This window comes from Sminthopsis crassicaudata, chromosome 1 (assembly GCF_048593235.1).
Source record: "Sminthopsis crassicaudata isolate SCR6 chromosome 1, ASM4859323v1, whole genome shotgun sequence".
Classification (NCBI taxonomy): Eukaryota; Metazoa; Chordata; class Mammalia; order Dasyuromorphia; family Dasyuridae; genus Sminthopsis; species Sminthopsis crassicaudata.
In genome coordinates, this window is record NC_133617.1 from 77,079,966 (window position 1) to 77,102,140 (window position 22,175).

The 22,175-nt window shown below is 40.3% G+C and overlaps 1 protein-coding gene across 3 annotated transcripts; it reads left to right on the forward strand.

The window, feature by feature from the left end:
* The first annotated feature begins 1,245 nt into the window (after window positions 1-1,245).
* LOC141539970 (leucine-rich repeat-containing protein 14-like) lies at window positions 1,246-20,816 on the forward strand. 3 transcript variants are annotated; one of them, XM_074263473.1, is made up of 6 exons: window positions 1,473-1,609; window positions 5,445-5,565; window positions 13,779-13,833; window positions 16,215-16,658; window positions 17,985-18,608; window positions 19,275-19,991. In XM_074263473.1, the coding sequence occupies exons 4-6, from the start codon at window positions 16,264-16,266 to the stop codon at window positions 19,840-19,842; spliced, it is 1,587 nt and encodes a 528-aa protein (XP_074119574.1). In that variant the 5' UTR covers window positions 1,473-1,609; window positions 5,445-5,565; window positions 13,779-13,833; window positions 16,215-16,263; the 3' UTR covers window positions 19,843-19,991. The 3 variants fall into 3 exon arrangements, with proteins under 3 accessions (XP_074119581.1, XP_074119589.1, XP_074119574.1); XM_074263480.1 differs by lacking the exon at window positions 13,779-13,833 and having other exon boundaries at window positions 1,246-1,609; XM_074263488.1 differs by lacking the exons at window positions 5,445-5,565; window positions 13,779-13,833 and having other exon boundaries at window positions 1,264-1,609; window positions 19,275-20,816.
* The last annotated feature ends 1,359 nt before the right edge of the window (window positions 20,817-22,175 follow it).

Consider the following 22,175-nt stretch of genomic DNA (forward strand, 5'->3'; position numbering starts at 1 on the left):
CATAGTTTTCTGTTTGTTTTTACACCTTATTCCCCTGCACCCATTCTGTGATCCCCGGCTGGCTGCCCCTCCTGCCTGTAATTCTCTCCCTCCATCCTCTATCCTTGTCCTCCTTACCTTAATATCCCAACTAAGATCTCACCTTCCACAGAAACCTTCCCAATGCCCCCTCGTTCTGCGGACTATCACTAATCTGGTTTGCTGTACACAGCTGTTTGTATGTTCTCTCTCTTTTTAGACTGCCAGCAACTTGAAGGCAGGGATTTATTTATTTTTTTTAACTTGTATCCCTGGAGTTTACAAGGCCTCTGGCACATAGTAAGTGCTTAATGGCTTCTTGACTATTAGGTCTACAAAGCCTTAACTTTGTGTGTGTGTGTGTGTGAGGGATCCTTTTTCCAAAGATTTTTTTATTTAAATGTTTAATTCATAATTAAAATCTAAATTTCAAAGGTTAGTGAAAATAACGATGTACATTTTTTTCTGTCCAAGTTGGGGGATTCCCTGCAATCTGTCCGTGTTTCACCAAGGGGAAATGTGATCGTGCTCGAAGAAAGAAGAGTCGCTGAGGGCCGGAATGCGGTCGGATTTAAGCATCTGCGGCAGGCCGGGGCTTCAGGACGCGCTCCCCGGAGACCGGCGGCCGTCCCGAGCTTACAGAGAACGCAGATCTCTCGCTTTCGTAGATTCGTCCTCGCCCGGGTTTCCGAGAGTGCACAGACCGCATTCCGGCGGAGACCGAGCGTCAAGTTTTAGGGACTGCTTGGGGCCCGGAAGGGTTAAAGGCAAGGTGTAAGGTCAGCCAGAAACACCTTCTGAACTTCTCTCGGTCTTTTCAGACCGGAGGGTCCGTGAGGAGGGCAGCCCCTTCTGCAACTTTGTAGCGCTCAGCTACTAGCCCTCCGAAAGCGGGAGGGTAACTGACCCAGGATGATGGGGGAAGGGCGGCCAGGCCGGGTGTGGGGGGGCAAGTTCCAGGGTCCAGAAACTCCATTCCAGCCCCCCGGCCCCGCTTTCTGGCAGGAGAAGCCGGAGGCGGAGAGTCAGCGCTGCCCCGAATCCCCCTCAAACGCCTGGAGCCTAGGAGGAGGGAGGGAAGAAACCAGAGAGGAGGAACGGAGCCAGCCAATCCCCGGGGGAGCTTTCGACGAGCAGCCAATGGGGACCGCGCAGCCTCTCCTGCTCGCGCCTCCGGGCGAGGGGCGGGGCAGGACTCATTGTGACGCCAGTGACAGCCGCGCCCTCAGAGCGCGGGGAGGCGGCGGTGGGAGCGGCTGGTTGCGGCGGCGGTGCGGGAGCTCGGTGGGTGCAGGCTTTGGGGGCAGCAGTGGCGGCGGCGGCGGCGGAGAAGAGTTCGGGCCCGTGTTCGTTCGCTGGCCTGTAGCGGAGAGCTCAGGGCGGGCGCCTGTCGCCGGCCTGCGGCGGGAGCTCGGGGCGGGTGGTCCCTCGCTCTCTGTGGCGCGGCGGAGAATCGGGGCGGGCGTTCTCCCGCTTGCTGGGCAGCGGCGGCAGCCAAGGTGGTGAGGGCGAGAGCTGCGTTGGCGGCTACTACCACGGCGGCCAAGACGGCGTCGACGGGGAGAAGAGCGAAGATCAGGCCGAGGGCTAGGTGAGGGCTGTTGGGTCCAGGGCGGGGCGGGGGTCTCCAAAGCCTGAGGCCTAGGGCTCCCAGAACCTCGGGCCTGCCCGCCCCGGAGGGGGGAAGGCGGGGGAAGCGGGATGCCGAGGCCTGCTTGAGGAGGCCCAGCTGGGGGGAGGAGGAGCCGCCGCCGACCCCTCGGCGGGGTAGATTCCGGGGGGAGGGGTAGGAAAGCCTCTGGTGAGGGGAGGGAGTGTTGGAAGGAGGGCAAGAACGGCTTCTGGTGTTGGGTGGGGGCGCACAAAGGGGAGGAGCAGAAGGACCTTTGGTGGGAGGGGGCGGGGCAGGAAAGCCTGTGGTGGGAGGGGATGTATGGAGGAGGGGCAGAAGACCAGTTGGGAGGGGGATATGAAGAGGAGGGGCAGAAAGACTCGGGTGGGAGGGGTTATATGAGGAGGCGGGGTAGAAAGGCCTCTGATGGGAGGGGGCATAAAGAGGAGGGGGCAGTGAGGAGGAGGGGCAAAAAGGCCTCTGGTGGGAGGGGGATATCTGTGAAGGATACTGAAGCTGAAAGAGTAAGAGTGACCCCTAGTAGGAGATGTGTGGGGAAAGAGGAAGCTTCAAAGCAGCTTTTGGCCAGAAAGAGTAAAATAAGGATAATATCTTATATTTTGGCCCCAAAAGTATTCCTTAACCAAAAATATGTTTACTGTGGTGATTAAAAAAGAATCACTTTTATATATTTTATTAAAGCATATTATAATTATAAGGCATATCTTATATGCTTTAATTACAATTATAAATTCATATTTTACACGCTTTCCTTAACATATTGAATGAGGTAGTATGAGTTATCACTAATATTTGAATTTGTTTTAATATTATCTAACCTCAAAATGCATATAGTGTTAAGAACTATTGCCAAAAATGATGTATTCCCATAGTTGTTTGAGTTTTTCAAAATTCATTACAACCCTTCCCCCCCAATCTTCTGAGGAAGGTGCCACAAAGTAGTAGTATCCTTATTTTATAGGGAAAAAAAAAGTGAAGTGACTTAGGCCAGATTTTTGAAAACAGGTTATCTCCTGACTCTCCATGTTTTTTCTATATCATATTGCCAGTATATCTTCTGGCCTGGAGATAGCTTAGGGGTGGTCAGGTGAAAGCAACTGGGTGTTTCATAGAGCAATTTTTTTTCTCTTTATAACCTATTGTTCATTTGCCCTTGAGGCCAAAGAGCTGTCATTCGTGTCTAAAGACTAAACTTTGTTTCTCTGGCTTGGCATTTGGGCACTTTGATATTCTGGGACACCTTAACATTATGTAACGGAAACCAGGTCAGCTAATAGATACACTTGGGGGAAGGGGGGGAGAGAAGTAAGATGAGAAAAGATTTATAAGGTAAGATAGGATCACCCTAAAGCTTAGCATGGTACCAGTTTGAAGAATATATTAAAATTATTTGAGGCTACTGGTTAGATGTTTTATTTGACTTTTGAATCTCTTCCAATACCTAGCACAGTGCTCTTTAAGTAGTAGGCTCTCATTCTAGAAGTAGTTGGAAATATAAGGGTAGAACTTGGAAGAGAGATCAGAAGTGGAGATAGATTTTAGACCCATTGGTATAAAGCTGATAGTTGAATGAACAGCAGTGAATGGGATTCTTGAGAAAGAAGATATAGGGGGCTGAAAATCAAACCTCGAGAAATAACTCTCTTAAAGTGCTTCACGATAATGAAAGGATGGAAAAAGATTATTGGTATTGGTACCATTCATGTATGAGTGTTCTGTAATAATCATCAAAACTTGGTTTGGGAACTCAGGATATATAGTCCAACAATAACTGGCCACTTAAAAAATCTTTTCTTGAGATAGATCTCCTGAAGTAGCCCATTCCATAGCTAAATACCTCTATGTAAGTTTTGCAAAATCTGCTTTTACTTCTACCCATTTTTCCTAATTTTGTGCCTGGGATGAAATAAATTCAATGCTTCTTTCACATGATAGACTTTTAAATAAGTGAAGACCACTATTTATTCCTTTCTCCTTTCCCTCAAGGTGTTCTACTGAAATGCCTCTGTTATGTCACCTGATCCTTTTATATTGGTCTGACTTCTGGTGTCTCCATGTCTTCTTAAATGTAGCTGAGTTGAAGAAGATATTTCAAATGCAGTTTGGCCAGTGAAAATTACATTGAGATTGTTATTTTATTTATTTTTTATTTTTTTAAGCACTTTGCTTATACTTCTCTTACTTAGTCTTGGTGATCACCACTTCTTTTAGTATTTACAAACCACCCTTTTCAGAATCCATCCTAAGTTTCAACAAGAATCACTTAGTAAATAGTGTAATAAGTATCTGAGGTGAAGTTTAAAACCCAGGTCTTTCCTTACTCCCAAATCCACTCTACTATATCACAGATATGTCCATCTAGTATAGTGTTAGCTCACTTATAGATCCGCCTAATCAGTTCAATTTGAAGTTTTTCTACTGCAAATATCCAAACCAATATTTCTACTCACTCTTAACTTACAGAATAAAGCTCATTCATTCATTTCTCCTAGGCTCAATCAGGAAACCACTTGATAATATGTCAAGCTTGCACTAGAAAAGGTGGTGATTGTTCTTTTGGCCATCATCACATTTTGATTCATTGAACTTTCAGTCCACGATCATCCTCAGGCCTTTTTCATATAGCAAATATTATGTAGCCATTTGTCTCTCAAACTGTAGTTATGTATTGATTTTTTTTTTTAATTCAAGTAAAAGTTACTTGGTATTCCTCCAGATTACCTTTTTGAGTTTGACTTATTGTTCTAGTCTCTTCTTTTCTTTGTATAGCCTAATAATGTTACCTTAAATGGTACCTATTCATCCTAACTTTCTGATACCCAATGCAAGTTAGAAAAGTATGTTAATAATGCTATCATCCAAGTAATTTTTAATTCCAACATCCATTTAACATTTATTTGCTAGGCACTATTGTTTTTAAAGATGTTGAATTACCCAGAGATGAGATAAGATAAGATCATTGAGGTATTTTGTGAGATCATCTTCATATTACTATATCCCAGTCAACTACCACTATTTTTTAGGATTAGATACCAGTTCTCAATTCATTAACACTTTTCTTGACCACCGGATCATCTTGAGGAGCATTGATGAAATCCATGTGTACTTTTCTATGACATTTCATCTATTAAGTTGAAAAGTATATATACATATATATATATATATGTATATATATATGTATATATAATATTAATTTGACATAATCTTTTCTGGGCCAACCTATACTTAGTCTTGGTGATCACTACTTCTTTTAGTATTTACAAACCACCCTTTTCAGAATCCATCCTAAGTTTCAACAAGAATCACTTAGTAAATAGTGTAATAAGTATCTGAGATGAAGTTTAAAACCCAGGTCTTTCCTTACTCCCAAATCCACTCTACTATATCACAGATATGTCCATCTAGTATAGTGTTAGCTCACTTATAGATCCGCCTAATCAGTTCAATTTGAAGTTTTTCTACTGCAAATATCCAAACCAATATTTCTACTCACTCTTAACTTACAGAATAAAGCTCATTCATTCATTTCTCCTAGGCTCAATCAGGAAACCACTTGATAATATGTCAAGCTTGCACTTGGTAGTTTAAAAAAAATCTTTCTTTCTGTATTTACCTTTCTCCCTTCTTCCCTATTTCTCTAGAGAGAAATAGATTTTTTTCAATTAATAACCATTTATTTTCTTTCCTGCATCCCTCTGGGGGGACATGGGGCCAGGGAGTTTGTAACAAAACGTTTTGTTTTATTATGTATATTTGTTACTTAACTTTTTCAATGCTTTTCCCTCCAACCAAGGTAATATAAACAGGGAGCATGTCACCATCACCTCAGCAAGATCAGAATTTAACTTTATGCTTGTTACCCCTAAGTTCATCAAAAGACGGTAACCTGGTTCTTCACATCTTCCTGAAGTACAGTAGGTGTCATTCTACCTAATTGCCTTTGCTCATGCTATTCCCTAGCTACACATGTCCTGTCCTTCCATGAAACTTCCAATACTCACTAGTTGTTCCAAGTGAAAAAGACTTTAAGAGTTTTGGTTTAATTAAATTCAACAAATGTTTTATTAAATGCCTACTATGTGTAAAGGATTGTTCTAGGCTTGAAGGACTCCTGTGGTCCTCTAGGAGAATTAAATATAAACAACTAATCATGATACAAGATAAAGTACACAAAAGTTAAATTTAAATTTAACTGCTGACACTCTTAAATTTGGAGGTTTTTTTTAACCCTTTTGACAATGTAAAGGTTGTCTCCTATGACCAGAGGAGCTGAACTATACCACTATTGACATTTTTGCTTTAAGTTAAGCTAGAAACTAAAGAGATAAATAGAAAGTTGTCCAAGAGTGTACTAAAAGCTAGTGGTATTTTTAGTGTTATCCATTAGGATATAAACTCTGAGGAGAGGGAATGTTTTATTTGTCTTTGTATCCTTAATTTTTTATACATTATAGACACTTAAGTGTTTGCTAAAGGGAGTTGAATTATGCCCTCATGCAACAAAAATTAAATCCGCATTTTATGGGACACTTGGTCATGGATTACCATCACTATGGTAAGTGTAAACATTACAAAGATAATTGCAGCTTATGTACTTATTATATGAAAAACTTGATAACATTTTCTAGACCAAGTCAACATGTATTTAGGGTAACTTCAGTATGAAGGTGGGCATAGGAAGAAATAGTGGGAAAAGTTGTAAATTTTCATTTGGGCTTAAGAAATGAGAGGCCAAAGATGTAAGGCTTTCAAGTATTACATATCATGAATGGTTTTTCCTCCCCTCCTCAAGAAAAGTCAAAAGATGCCAAACAGTAAACCTTGAACATCACTAAAAAAAAAGGACTTTAGTACCTATGGTTTCCACTCAAGGGCCATAGAGGTTTTGGAATTATTTTGAAGGGTTTGTTTCATTGAGTTGATCCACTAAACAGATTTGTAGATTTACTAAATGTCTGGTATATGTATACTATAATTTTTCAAATGTATGTAAATGCTGTTCCGGCTAATAAAATTCATTTTAATATATAACTGGATTTACATTTCTGTCATTTTCTCTGAAGAGGCTATGTAGTCAGTAGAGAGCAGAACTTGGAGTCAGGAACTCCTGGGTTCAAGTCTTGCCTCTTGTGTTACCATGAGCACATCACTTAACTTCTCAGTACCCTAAGCAGTTCTCCAAGACTATTAAGTTAGAAATAAAGCAGTTTGCATCAATGAAAAAGGAGTCTGAAAAGTAGCAGTACCCACACTAATGAAATCTCAGATCCAGACCCAAAACAAAACTACTTCTATCAATGCAGCTACAGTGAAATTTTTTGACATACAAAAGGGAAAAGGGTAACATTGCACTTGAAGGTTGGGAATTAACTTATTCAGCCACCTGTTTGGTAGATCAGTACTTTACTGCAAAGGCCAACAAGCACCAACACGAAAAACCAATGAAGAGAAGACTACATGCGAGTTATAGCAACTTAATTTCTTTAAACAGTTTGCTACAGGAAACGGATAAAAGTAAAGAAGCTTTGTTCTGCTTATGATGATTTTTTTAGAGAAGTTTAACAAATATAAAACATCTGCTACAACCAGGCAGCTAGAAGAGCTCATAAACTACTTCAGCCAGCAAGTATCTATTTAGTCTCAGTGAATTGGGAGTTATGACAGCCAAGGGCAACACTTGTTCAGAGGCCCATCTTGTTTATAAAACATCATAGAAGAGGAAAGAAAATTCAAAGCAGAATCAAGAGTGAAAAGGTATTAGATTGGGAAACAAGCCTGCTGAAAGCTTGGAGTGAAACCTAATTAAACCAGATCAATCTGAGGGCAACTACAGATAAAACTGGAAGGATGATGACATGTGAAGTGGAAAGGATTTGCCAGTGTTTATATAGCAATCTGTTCCCACCAATGCTGACAGCAGATAACGTAGAAATGGTGCTTAGGAAGATGAAATGGTGCTTATATACAGATGAAACTTGTATTGGAGGTGACCACCTCAGAAGGGGACAAGAATTGATTTTTCAACATGTTTTAATGTTCAAAAGAAAAAAAAAATAGTACCTAAAAAAGTATCCAGGGAGATAGCAGTTATGGACTCGGGTATCTACTTACCTCTAGGTAAAACCTTTGGGAGTGACTTATACAGTTGGAGGGTGTCTTTAATGAAAATATGAGAAAGGGACAGGCAGGATTTTTGTAGACTAGTTAAAACTTCTTGTCATTCACTGTTGGCTGAGATGTAGATTCTGTTGCTGATTACTAAAAGTCATTTGGTTTAGTAGAGCAAAATACAGACTTAAAAGTTTTCACCCAAGGTTTCTCTTCATGTTAACATTATGTAAGATTATTTTATAGATATCAAACATGGAAAACTTTAATGATCCTGAGCATTGATATTAAACAAAACAAAAAACCAAGAAGACACACTCAACAAAAGATGTTTATTGTAGTGGTGTTTTGTAAAGTCCAAATGAAAATGGACTCCTGTGTGGATGAAGTATTTGAGATGCTTTTATTTGTAAATTAAATTGTGTTAATTGCATTGATCCCCATGAATCTTCAGAGCTTCCTCAGAGTCATACTTCATTCTTAAATGTTACCTCATGTAGCCAATTAATTACTTGCGATACTATTTTAACTTATAGTGTCCTCAAAGATAAAAAATATATAGTGTCCTTAAAGATAAAAACATTGCTAATTTACAAATTTCCATACATGTACTGCTGTACCTTCTAATTCTGAATATTGTGAAACATTAAAAAAAAATTAAAGAAATAAAGCTAAAATGTTTGATCCTAAATACAGTAGACAGTAGAGTTCTTTGAGTAGCAAAGAGAAATGGTTAGATCTTTGCTATGGAAAAGATACTTTGGCAACTGTGGAAGATGGATTTGAGGGGAAAGAGACTTGAGATAGAGAGCAATTGGGCTATTGCAATATTATTGATGAAAGGTAATGATGACATGAGGTGGGATGTTGGCCATGTGAAAAAAGAAAAAGATGTGTGGGAGATGTGGAGACAAAAATGACAAATTTTGGCATTTTTTGGAAAATGTAGGGTGATACAAAGTCCAAAAATGATGTTGAGATTGTAACCTGATAATTATAAGGATGTGGAAAAGGAATAGGTTTGGAGGGAAAGTAATGTTAATGAGATACATGATAAAGGGCACAACCTGCCTGCTCTTTTGTTATGACTCATTCTGTCACCTGAAATGTAAAGGGTGTAGAAATGAAGAGTCTTTTATCACAGCTATGTGTGTAGAGTAGTGGTTTGGATTCTCTTAATGTTGTATGATTATTGAGTTATAACTGGGCAGTGGTTTGTATTTTCTGAGTAGCTTTTGTATGATTGTTTGGTTAAAACTGACCTGGGGACTTTATAGAGGGTCTTTGAAAAAGGGATAATGGTGAGTTTGTATTTCATAGGGAGGAGGCAAAGTTGAGGAGTGTTGTAGGGGGGAATAAAAGTAGCTCTGATTATATTGGTTGGAAACCCTATGATTGGTTATTACATGGAGGGTGAGATGCAATCATCTTCCTACCCTCTCTGGTTGAGAACATCTTTGGAACCTTGGCCCCTACCCGTGCAAAACCACTCTTGACCTCTTAAATCAGTCCCTTTTTCTTCACTTATAAGGCCATCCTCTTAAATAAGATCTTCATTGCCACTTCTAAAATTGGTTTCCCAAGTCTCTTTCCTTCCCAATCCATCTTCCACTCAATTGCCAAAGTAATACTCCTAAAATACTGCTCTATTCTAAATCCAGTAGTATTCTGTTACCTCTAGAATTAAATATAAACTTACTTGTTATATTCAAAGCCTTTCACAGTCTGGCCTCAATTTTTCCTTTACTCACTTCTTACTCCAGCCAAACATTATTCCAGCTTATTTAAGCTGTCTTTACCTTGAGATTTCCCCCATGCCTGGAATTCACTCTTGCCTTACCACTGCCATTTAGAATTTTTGTTATCTAGTTGTGTCCAACTCTTCATGACCTTATTTTGGGTTTTTTTGTTTTGTTTTGTTTGTTTGTTTGTTTGTTTTTTGGCAAAGAGACTGAAATGCATTTTACCAACTCATTTTCACAAATGAACTGAGGTAGACAGCTTAAGTGACTTGCACTGAGTCACACAGTAGGTGTTGGAGGTTGGATTTGGACTCTTAAAAATGAGTGTTCCTGCTTCCAAGACCACTGTCCCTAATTGCAACAACTGAAGTAATGTCTTAAACATAAAGCCTTACTAATCCTTTCTCCCAAATGACTTTTTATTTTGTATATGTTTTGATGTATACATGTTGACTCCTATAGAATGTCAGCTACTTGAGAGCAGACACATTATTTTACTGTTTGTGTCCCCAGGGCTTAGCGCTGCATTCGGCACATAATAGGCATTTATTTAATAAATACTTTCAGAAAGATACAGTCCATTCAGGGAAAAATCAAATATCAGCCCTGTTGATATTTGTTTCTTTTTGGATTTGGAGTAAAACTAGTAGGGTACATACAATGAAAGAACTGAATTGTTTAGAAATCACAAAAAGAAGGTATATAGATAGTTGAGCAGCATTATTTACATAAAAATCAGATCAGAGATTTTGAAGTACAACAGCTGACTCATACTCAGGATAGCAAATGAATCTTGTTCTACTTTTTTCTAAGAATTTCTATAGGATTATCTGGTGAAACTATGTGAGAATTTTAAGGTAGTTTGTAGGGTGTCTGCGGGAACCCACATTAAGATAAAAAGCCTTCGGTGTGGTGTGTGTGTGTGTGTGTGTGTGTGTGTGTGTGTGTGTGTGTGTGTGTGTGTATTTATGTGCATCTGTATATAAAAATTTTGGGGTGTATCCATTGCAAATAGAAATTTAGCTTCAAGACCAATATTACTGGATTCTGGATATATCAGTTCTGTTGGCTCATAGATATGCCTATATGAATGTGTTTGAGCCAAGTTTTCACACCATCATACAATATTTAATTACTATGATATTTGAGAATGTACCTGATTCCTTGGCCTTAATCTGGGTATCAACAGAGGTGGGTCTCTTGTAAGGATAGAAAAATTCAGGACATGTATAGAAAATAGCAAGAAATATAGACAGTTTGGCTTTTGAAGTATGGGAGTTGGTGGGAGTACATGGCAATTGAAGGGAAATGGTAATAAAATGGGCAAGATGTTTCGTTTTCAGAGTAAGGGTAGTGAGTTTTGTGAAGCTTAGTACTGATTATTATTGTGATTGGTTCCTGGTACCACAGCAGATGGTTTGTGATGAACTGAAACATATCCAGATGAGTCACTGTGGCATAAAAGAAATTAAACCATGTCTTGAGCAGTCAAGGAGTATTTAGCACAGAGAAGAGGAGGAAGGGGAAATGGGGTGTTGTTTTATTGGTGGTCTTCAGGTAGCCAGCAGGTTGGTAGTCAAAGAATAATGATTAGACTTAGATTGCTTTGTTCTAAAAGGGTAGTACTTTACTAATGGTTGAAGTTAGAGATGCAGATATTAGCTTAGTAGGAAACAAAAAGAAATGGTAGGAATTAAATCTGTACAAAAAATGGAATTAATTTGTATAACCTCTGTTAACTGTTTTCAGAAGTAAACCATTTGTTGGAGATGATACAGAAGGAAATTTGTTCATGATTTGGAAGGTTGAATAACCCTCATAGAAGTAGAAAAGACATGAATTGTCATCTAATTCAAACCTTATACAAGTCATGATTCCATTGTTTGACTTTGAAGATTTCTAGTGAGAGCTTAGCTCACTAGCCATAAAATAATTTTTTCCACCAATTAGAACAATTCTAATCATTAGTTTGAAGATGGTGATGATAATTATGTGGTACAGAGCACTTTGCTCAAAAACATTCTGTAAAGTAGTTAATGAAAGGGTTTCTCCTCTACTAGAGGTTTTACCTTATTGAACATCCTTGAACATAAGAATGTTCAACATTCTTATCAGTGACTTGAAGAAAATCATACTAATGCCCATACAATAGGAGAGGGGAGTTATAACTAGACAAAAGGCCATGTAGACTTCAGACTCAATGTGAGTGAACACTAGACCTGGTAATTAAAACTGCTAATGTGGTCTTTTTAGGTTTGAATCATTGCATGTTATGTTCAGTCTGTCAGATTGTAATCTAGCTATAACTTGTTTGTTTTCCATTTTTCCCCCATAAATCTTCCACAGAAGGAGGAGGGATTAGGAAAAAGCATAAAAGATTTCTGGTAATATGACAGCTATCTTCAAATGTTGATTGTCATGTGTAAAGGAGAGATTTTTGTTTTTGCTTTATCTTAGCTGAACTAGGAGCAATGGATGAATGTTTGAGAAGCAGACTTGGGCTTATAAAAAAAAATTACAATTTGAGTTATCCAAAAGTGTTATGTACTACCTCATTAGATGAGTGTATTCCAGAAACAGCTGATGAAGATTCCTTCTCAGGTTGGACTAGATGACCTCTGATTTTTTTGTCTAACTCTTGAGATAAAACTTGTAAATATTGATGCTTTTATTTTTCCCATGTTTTTTCTAGTTTGATCTCTATTTCACAATATCTTCTCCAAGCCAAATATCTTCATTTTTGCTAATCTTTTAAGGTTTTTTTCTGGCTCTGTCACCATCATAGCTGATAAGAGATAGGGTCTAGATGTGATCCAAGTTGTCAGTGTGCTTTCTAAAATGTGTCTAGAACTAACATCTGACGAGGGAAAAAGTATAGTAAACCTGTCATCTTCATTTTCCAAAAGTATGAAATAAAACCAGTTTAAGGACAGATCCGTGAGGCTGACTACTAGAGACTTTCCTTTAGACATTAGATTGCTTTTATATCTCCATTTACTGATGTAAACATGAGCTTTTTTTTTTTTAATCACATACCTTGCTGACATCAATATATGCTTAAACAACTCATTCTCTTAACTTTTCTGGAAGCTCATAAACTTTAATAATACATGTGAGAATTTAGCCTATGTACACGAGATTACTGGTCTGTAGTTTAATCTCTTGTTCCTTTGAAAAGAATCATACATTTTCCCATAATCTCAGAGAAGTGGTCTAGTCCAACTATATTATTCCAGCATGTTATCATTATTCAGTCTTTGATTGAGAACATCTGATGAGGAGGAACATTATGTTCTGAAGGAACATTCTCCAGATGAAAATAATTTAAAAATTTTTTTTCTTATATCAAGCCAAAATAGAGTTCTTTGTAACATCCATTGTTCTTGGTTTTATCTTTTAAAATCAAACCTAATTCTTCCATGTGACCATACTTCATATACTTAAAGATGCTATTTTTCCTACCCCTGAGTCTTTCCTTTTTCTAGTCCTTTGGCTGATTCAAAAACCCTCCTTTATTCTGGTCACAATTGTAAAGTTATCCTTCGAGACTGCCGTCTCAACTCAATCTCCCAGCCAGACTTTCTCCTTCCAGCCTGCCATCCCAACTCTGTCCCAGACTTGACTACTCTCCAGACCCAATGCCGCCCTCTTTTATCCTCGCAGAGATTGTAGTGAGAACTCAACAGGGCTTGTGAGAAATACTTCAACCAATGAACTTGCTCCCTCTAACTCCTTTAAAAACATGTAAACTCTCCCTCAGAATTCCAAAGGTGTAAATTCCCTTTAAAGGCCCAAGCCAAAGGTGTGAATTCTGAGCTAGAGAATTGTTTAGGCAACCTGAGTTCTCACCTTGTAATCCTAATACACAATTATGGATTGGGTCCAGTTCATCAATATCCTTCAGAAATTATAGAATCTAGAATACAGGAAACAGTACAAAGATTGAGCAAGGTAGAGTATAGTAGTGTTCTTGCCTCTGCAGTTTTGATAGTAGCCTTAGCACATAGTAGGCCCTTAATAAATGCTTGTTGATTTGATTGGGAAATTAAATTAGCTTTTTAAAATTACAATCACATTTTTAGTCTTATATTGAGATTATTAACATAAATTGCTGTCTAGTTTATCTTTTGTTTAAATTGATTTTTTAAAATTATAGGCCTAAATTTGTAATAATGACTGACATTTTATAGCTCTTTAAGGTTTCAAAAGACATTTATTTGTGCCTCACAACAAAACCTTGTAAGGTAGGTACTACAGGTATTATCTCTATTTTGCAGACGAGGAAACTGAGGCTCAGAGAGGTTAATTGACTTGTCCATGGTCACACAGCTGGTAAGTGTCAGAGGAAGGAATTGAACCCCAGGTCTTTCTGGACTCAGGCTCTAGTACTCTTATCTGCTACTTTCTCTAATTCATTCTCATTAAATTTCAATTTAATTTTGACTCAGTGTTCTAACCTATTGAAATCATTTTGGATCTTGACTTACATATATGTTGTCTCTTATGATTTATAAATTTGATAAGTATGTCAGTTTATTAAAATCATTGTCTAAGGCTCTGTGTGTGAGAGAGTGAGGAGGGGTGGAGGGGAATCCCAGAATGGAAACTCTATCCACTAATGCAGATTGGTAATTTATCTATAGTTTCCAGTCTTAGAAGGTGAGTATTTTGGGTTGCTGAGACGTTAACTGACTTGCCTCAGGTCACAAAGCTAATGTGTTGAAGTAGAGTTTAGGAAGACCTAGGTTCAAAAATACCTTCTGCCCACTGTGCAAGATGTCTCATTATAACATTGATAAAAAATATTACATAGCCCAGGGCTAAGGATACATCCTTGGTGTTCTCTACTAGCAATTTCTAAGACAGGAGTGGGGAACATCTGACCATAAGGTGAAATGATTTGCTAAGGTGGTGATGAGCTGAAAGCCAGGTACAATAACCTCCCCCTGCTTGAGTTTTATAACACGATAATTTTGTATGATCCTCAAATGATGTTCAATAACCCTTGACACACACACAAAAAAGGTTCCTACCACCCCCACCCCCCACCATGCTCTAAGATGATGTTGAATCATTAACTACTCTTTGATTTGGTTGTGGTCCTAAAATGTCATCTAGAAGGAATGCTAGGTATTCCATCTTGTTCAATTCTGTTTTGTAGATGTAAAAATGGAGCATTGTAGAAGGAAAGGGGCTTTTGATCCAAGATCACCCAACTAAGAAGTGTGATTTGAACCTTGGTATTCATGTCTCTTGCTAGTCCAGTGCTTTTCCTCTGTCTTTAGTCTCCCTCTTTCGGCAGCCTCTTTTTACTCATTCTGCCTTTACTACTTCTCTCTGAGGTCTTACCCTGTCCATGCTTTGTACTGCTGTTTCCAGTTTCCTTCCTTCCTTTCTTCCTTCATTCCTTGCTACCTTTCTCTCCTTTTCTCACCCAGCCCATGGCTTTTGATTGCCTTTCCCTTCACAATGCTGAGGTGCATCCACTTGAGCTTCAGGGGTAGCATTCCAGCTCAGTTCTAACAAAGTGACACCTTATCAGTAGTTTCTGGAAAAGTTAAAACATTGTCATTACTTTGGGAAAAAAGGTAGATGTTAATCTTAATGCTCTGCTGATCATGACTCACTTAAAATTTCTTGTCAATGAGATGAGGTTTGCACTATTCTAAATAGCTTCAAAGATCACTTGTATGCAGATGACTCTTACCTGTCCTCACAGTCTGCCCTACTCATGTCACATTATTAGCACATTACCACATTCTTCTTGGTGTCTTGATGCTCCCTAAAATGTCAAACTTTGACATAATCAGAATGAAATTGATCATTTTCCCCCTAAAACTCAGTGGTGGTACCTAAGCTTGGATTATAATCATTATAATATTGTCATTTACTATATCAAATCAATTTCCAAGTTCTAGCTATTCTAACTCCACAATGTAGATAATTATTATGTTCCTTTTCTCACTTCATCACTGTTTGAAACCATCATTTCTCTCTATTACTAGCTTTCTATCTGGTCTCTATGCTTTATACATTTCTTACCCTCCTCAGGACTGCCCAAATAATCTTCCCAAAGTGCAGATCTGACCATTTAAAATAAGGAAATTGAGACCTAGTGAGGTCATGGGACTTAAAATCACATAATTTACAATTGATGGAGCTGGGATCAGAACCCAATCTGCTCCATGATATACCTCATTTCTTATCATTGACTTTGGTTGTGTCCCATAGTGCCCTAGCCCTTGAACCTCCTCTTGCTTCCGAGGACAACTGTGGTGGCCATGACTCGAAAGTCTTTCATCCCATCATCCCATTCAAGCCTTTGTGCCCGAGAATTTTAGTGTTGGAAAGTATCTGAAAAAGCACCCAGTCTAGTCGTTCCTGGCATATAAAGATCCTGAAAGTATAAGCTTCAGTAATGGCAGGAAGTTGTAGCAGTTCAAATGTAGGTCAACTACTAAACAAGAATCTTTTAGGGTGGGAATGGTGAGGGTAGGGCATGGCCCAATATGTAACAAATTTGATTTGGATTTTGATAATTACTAGAAAAACAAGGAAAAGTGTGTGATGAAATTAGGTGCTGAATGTTATAGTCACGTGGGACCCAAGGTATGGCAGTTGGGTGAAGAAGAGGCCATGGAGCTTTCAGGCCCAACTCTTTGTTTGATTCCCAAATAACCATTCTCAATGTAAAATGATTTTCTTCCTGGCAGGTACTACCTGTCCTGTGTGATAGGTGGCAGCTGCCCACCATATTCAGCTATGCGTCCGCTGGTGTTCCTGTGTGCCCAGCAGGTGATCAAAGATGAGGAATCTGCATGCCAGGCCTTGGAGCTTCTGCCACAGGACCTATACCCAGTCCTATTCAAGGCAGCCTTCATGCATGGGAAGACACTCTTGCTCCAGGCTTTGGTGCATACGTGGCCCTACCCCATCCTCAGTTTCAAGCAATTATTGCAGGATCGGCCACACTGCCGCAGGGCTCTGAGGCAGGACTGGCCACACTGTCTTCGGGCCCTTCTCCAGGAGTGTCCAAATTGCCCCCGTGCCCTGCTTCAAGACCGGCCTGCAGAGGAGCTGGTACAGGCAATGATCATGGGAGTCAAGGCTCGGCTGGAAGAAGCAACAGATAATGGAACCCAGCAGTCGCTCTATAGGTAAATGCCTAATTGCTGTTCACCTGAGGTAAGAAGTTGATAATAGCTGGAGAGGCAGTCAGGACCTCAGCTCACAAGAGAGAATCTTTTCAGAACCCATAGTATCTTAGAAACAACAGCAGAAGGGGAGAGTCCTGACAACACCATTTATTGAGTGCCTGCTCTTTAGAGATCAGGGCCAGGACCTTGTTAAAGGACATAGTTAAGCACATTTCCTAAAGTAGCAAATGTTCCAAGTTAGGAAAAAGAGGCTGCTTAGATTTTTTGTTAGACTGTTATGATCTATGGGCCTCTAGCAAGGAGGTTGAAAATTCATTCCTTCAAGAGCTGCCTGGGATTTATTAGGAAGTGCCTACTAAGAGAATAATCATTGAGAAGTAGGTCCCCACAGCTATTTTTAGGCTAAATTATGACCCTAGAGCCAGTCTAATGATATCTAAAGATATCACTAGCCCAGACTATAACTCAGGTGCTGTGGTAGCCAAAGGTTGTGACCCATTATTATGGCCTGTATTGATGGAACAGCTTGATATTCTCCCTGTGAAATGAAAGAAAGGGGCAGCATTAACAGCAAAATGTCTACTCTGGTCAGACTTCCATTTTGTTTACATCCTAACTAAGGACATTGGCTCTGGAGTTTGTCAGAGTACAGGCAGGATGATGGGAGAGGGTTAGATTGCCATTCCTCATGAAACTTGCTGAGAATCCTAAATATTTAAGAGGGGCTGTTGAGGGAAAGATGAATGAGACTTGATCTAGGTTTGATCAGGAACAATGGAACAGTGGATATTAGTTGCAGAGAAACAGATTTTAGCTTGATTGCTAGGCTACTTGATTGATCATTACCTGTCCAAAACTAGACTGGCGGCTGCTCTTTCACTGGAACTTTTGTCCTTAATACAATAGTTGAATGTCTTAGTTTTTGTCAAACACTTGGCACTGTTACGGATTCACATGTTTCTGGTCTTGACGTATATCTTCTGTTCTATTTTCCAACCAAATTTTTTATTAATAAGTTTGATTTGGTGATTCTAGGCCCCACTGATAATCTTTGAACAAAAGCTGGAAAAACACTTTTTGAATATATTATAGAGAAGATACTTTAGGCATAAATTGGATTGACTTCTTAGGAGATCCCTCAGAATTGTGGCATTCTGTGATTGTATTTTACGCTTTTCACTCCCTTTTTCTCCTCTATTTTATCATAGTCTCATTTAGTTCTTAAATTTGGTTATTTCCAGAATATGCTGGCTAAATTGGAATGCAATTAGCAGTATTTGGGGTATATTCTGGCACAGGATCTCACCTTCTCTGTCCATTTCTTAGGAGACATCCACTGCAGCTATTAGACATGACTGGACTTCTGGATTATGGCTATGAGGAAGACCTAAAAACTATGAAAATGTGGGCCCGTACCATGACCATGGCCCAAACAGGCATTTGCCACCTCTTGGACAAAGTCGAGCAGCCAAACGAAAGCCCCAACAAGTGCAGGAAGGTTGAGGACTTGCCATGCACACTTCTCCCTGTGGAAGTGCGTGTAGATCTCTGGGTAACCCCTTCTTCCAGTGGCTTTCTGAAGCAGGCCCTGCAAAATAATGCTGTCAGCCCCCTGCGCTTGTGCTGCAGGGATTTCCGAGCTGAAGACCTCCCACCAGACATCACTGTGGATCTCCTGGGGCTGTTAGACCATTCCAGCTTACGCCGGTTAGACCTGTCCTTCTTTACTTTAGAAGCAGGGGGTGTGTGGGAGATCGTAGCTTCCATTATGAAGTTTACTAATCTGCTGAGCTTGAAACTTCAGTACAGCAACATGGATGTGTGGCGACTCTGGGCCATGTTGGAAGGCACCTTTAGCTTCCTGGCTTCAGAGATGAGCAAGCTGAAACGCCTCAAGGAGCTTAATCTGGGCACCTCTTGGCTTTCTGGCCAGCTGCGACAGCTGCTCAGGTGAGTGAGTCTCTTATTCATTTACCTACCCTTGCTCCCAGTAACTGGTCAGGATCCTTAGTGAAAAGAAGCTTATGGTGAAAGGGAGCTCTGAATGAAGCTCACAAACAGGAACTGTTCAGCTTGAGAGAAATATACTCTCAAATATTTGTCTGAAGATCCCCTTCCTTTTCTTTGTTTAAATCTAAATTTCTTTTGCTTTTATGAACCTGTTAAGAGTAAAAGAACTATAGAAGACCTGTTCTCAAATCCTTGCCCTAGAATTTCTGCTGTTCTGCTGTTCAACTTTGGATAATTGAGTTAACCTGGGGAAAGTGGAAAGGGGGTGATAGTTGATATTCTAGCTTCCTCTTAGAACCAATGTGAGGAAAACTCTAAACAATGAAGAGACTAGGAGAGTGAGTGTTTCTGTCATTATGCAGAGACAAAATGGCATGTTCCATGGTTCTGTTCCCTGTCTTAAAGTTTTGCAACTTCTCTCCTGTATGTGCTTTTCCTCACCATGGACCTTGGACAAAACTTGCCCCTTTCAGCCAGGAATAAAGTATCGCTTGGCCAGCTGGCACTGAAGAACAAGCTCCAGGAAGATGGAGCACTAGCCCAGTTTCCTTGTGTTTATCCCATTTTTCCTGGAAAATAATAGCATTTCTGTGTGTCTCTTTGCAGTGGCCTACAGTGTCCCTTGGAAAGCCTGGAACTTCCCGTCTGCTATCTGCTCCCTGTGGACTTGAGCTACTTGTCCCAGAGTCCCCATGCTCCCCACCTCAAGAAACTAGACCTCAGTGGCAACAACCTGTCAGGTGACCTCTTGCCCCCCTTCCAGGCACTCTTGGGGGAGGCCTCGGCCTCCTTGCTGTGTCTGAAGGTGACAGAGTGCCAGCTTATGGACGTTCACCTCATCAGCACCCTGCCCCTTCTGTCCCGCTGCACCCGCCTGCGGTATCTTGGTCTCTATGACAATCCCCTTTCCAGCATTGGGCTAAAGGCCTTATTGTCGCGCTCCGAGGTCATGCCTGACCTCCAGCTGGTAGTGTACCCGTTTCCTGTGGACTGCTACAAGGACCTGCCTGGGGTGCCCCTGTCTGCTAACCTCTTGGAGGACTATATCGATGAGGAGAAATTTGCTCAGGTTCAGGGAGAGATGCACCAGATGCTGATAGCAGCAGGTCGGGCTGATGTGCTGTGGACCACCGATGTCTATGGCCCAAATATGCCCGACTACTTTAGCTTGTGACAGGACGGCTTCCTGCCAGGGACAGGGAGGCCTTTGCAGTCACCCATTCCCCCTGGGCCTGGCAGGAGAGCCTCTTTACCTCCTGGGCAGCAGCTCTTGGGGACAGGTAGGGAGCCACAGAACCTTTGTTCTTATTGTTGCCTGCTCTCTTCAGACAGGGGAATGGGGCTAGCTAACAGGGAAGCTTCAACCTGTGCCTCAGCTGAAGGGTCCTTGCTAAGGAGGACTTGTGTGAATGAGGAGCTCTCATCCAGGGGAATAGGCCCACTCTTTTGGAACTACATTCAGTTGATTGTTCCTATGAAAAGGGCATAATTGTATCCATCCCCCCAGTGAGGGGAGGGAGTTGGCGTATATTATTGAGGAATGGAAGGTCATATACCAAGATGAGGCCCTGAAGCTCTTGAGTTATATCTCAGAAGCTTTCTTGGTCAAGAATAAGCTGTAGCCTTTCCCTTCCTGACCCACCCTTTGGAATGCACAGCTCCTGCTGTGAACTTCTCTTCTGCCAGGCTAAAGATTCCCACTTAGTTTCTCATGTCTTCTCTTAAGTTCCTGGTTTCTCTTCTCCAAGTGTTTCTCCAACTTTTTTTTTCTTCTTTTACTCTTCTACCTCATCCTGGGAAGGGTTTGAGCTTAGGCAGGTGCTAGCCCCTTCTTGAGCTGCATCAGCCTTAGCTACTCCTTCATCTCATCCTTCAGTGGCATGAAGAGGCAGGCAGTGGAAAAAGGCAGCCTCAGGGATCCTTCCCTGGATCTTCAGGCCTGGTTTTCCTCAGCTCCCCCAGGACTCATGTTCCTCTTTGAACTTGCCAAGGCTTTAATATTTCATTATTTTCAAATCTCATTTGATTTTTAATCTCTTGGCTTGAGATATCTAGCACCCCTTGGTCCCTGGGACTGCTTGCTCCTCCTGATCTCAGATTGGTCTATCTTGCCTTTTTTTTTTTTTTTTTTTTTTTTTTTTTTTTTTTTTTTTTTTTTAATGCTATTGCCACTCTCTAAACTAGTACCTAATTTTGCTTTCACTGGTCCCTTTTTTTTCTTCTTAATCCTGTTTCTCCGTACTTCAAATATTGCCTAGAATTCATTCCTGAATTAAAAATTGAGGGTATTGATTTGGAAATAATATAACAACCAAGATAATTATAATCAGTTATAACAAAAATTAATTCCAGAACAAACTTTATTATATTTAACTTTCTGAAGTGTTTTCTAGGCTTAAGTTGGCCCTAGTGAACTTCTTTTCATCTACAAACCTTCCTCACATCCTCTAGGGCCCCAGAAGAGGACAACAAAACTTGTCTCAGAATCCCACTATCTATTTGGGATTTTCTTCCAACATCAGCTCCCATTTGTAATCAGGATGTTTCCTGATTGATGCTCAAAGATAACACACATTCTTATATAATCAGATTGCTAAATATCTGTCCTGTTTCTACCCAAATTATGGGAAAAGGTGATAAGGAACTATGTGTCACTGAAGTATTTTTCATTTTTTCATTATTCAGAAACAAGACTAATTCAGCATTTTATTTAATACCACTTTGCCCCTGCCAAATTTCACAGAAGACAATCCCTTTTATTTTCAGGATTCCAGGAGTACATGGTGCTTATCTCACTGAGAGAGGTCACAGTGATAGCTAGTTGTTTCCTCACCCCAGAGGAAAAAGCTGCCTGGCAGAACTAGTGCCTGTCCCTTTCATTCCCTGTCCCTTGCTTCTTTATTCCTTATTCCCTAGACATTAGAGGAGGAGGAAAGGTTATATATGTGTCTGTGTGTAGACTTTGTTTCCTGACTCCTGAAAGAAACAGCTATGGCTAAGACATGCATGGGGACCTGCTGACATTTTGCTTATCCAGGTTGACACAGCATAGACTGCATTGCTTCACAGATGATTCATAATCAACTACCTGGGAGAAACAGGTAGTGAACCTTCTTTTCTCTGGAGTCCTCACACTGACCTGAGCATATCAAGATTCCAGGGTAGAAGGAAAGTGAAAGAAACCCTTATACCATCTTAAAGATGGGAAAATAAAGGAGCGAGAGAGGAAGGTCTCAAGCTATGAACAGGGTAATTGGATTTTTCTCCACATGAATTGTTTGCTGACTTCCCCAGCCAGAGCTGATGGAATTGTTCCTGAAGGAAGGACATGACATTCATTCCTGTTAAATTTAATCTCGTTTCTTGGTCCACTTTGTTGGAATCTTTGTTGTTTACAGGGAGCTGTGTGCCAACCAGTTTCTGCCAAGAATTTACGAGTTGAAATCACGGGTCCTCAGATTGCTCTCTGTGGACAGACTATTGGAACTGTTATCTTTGAGTTTTCTT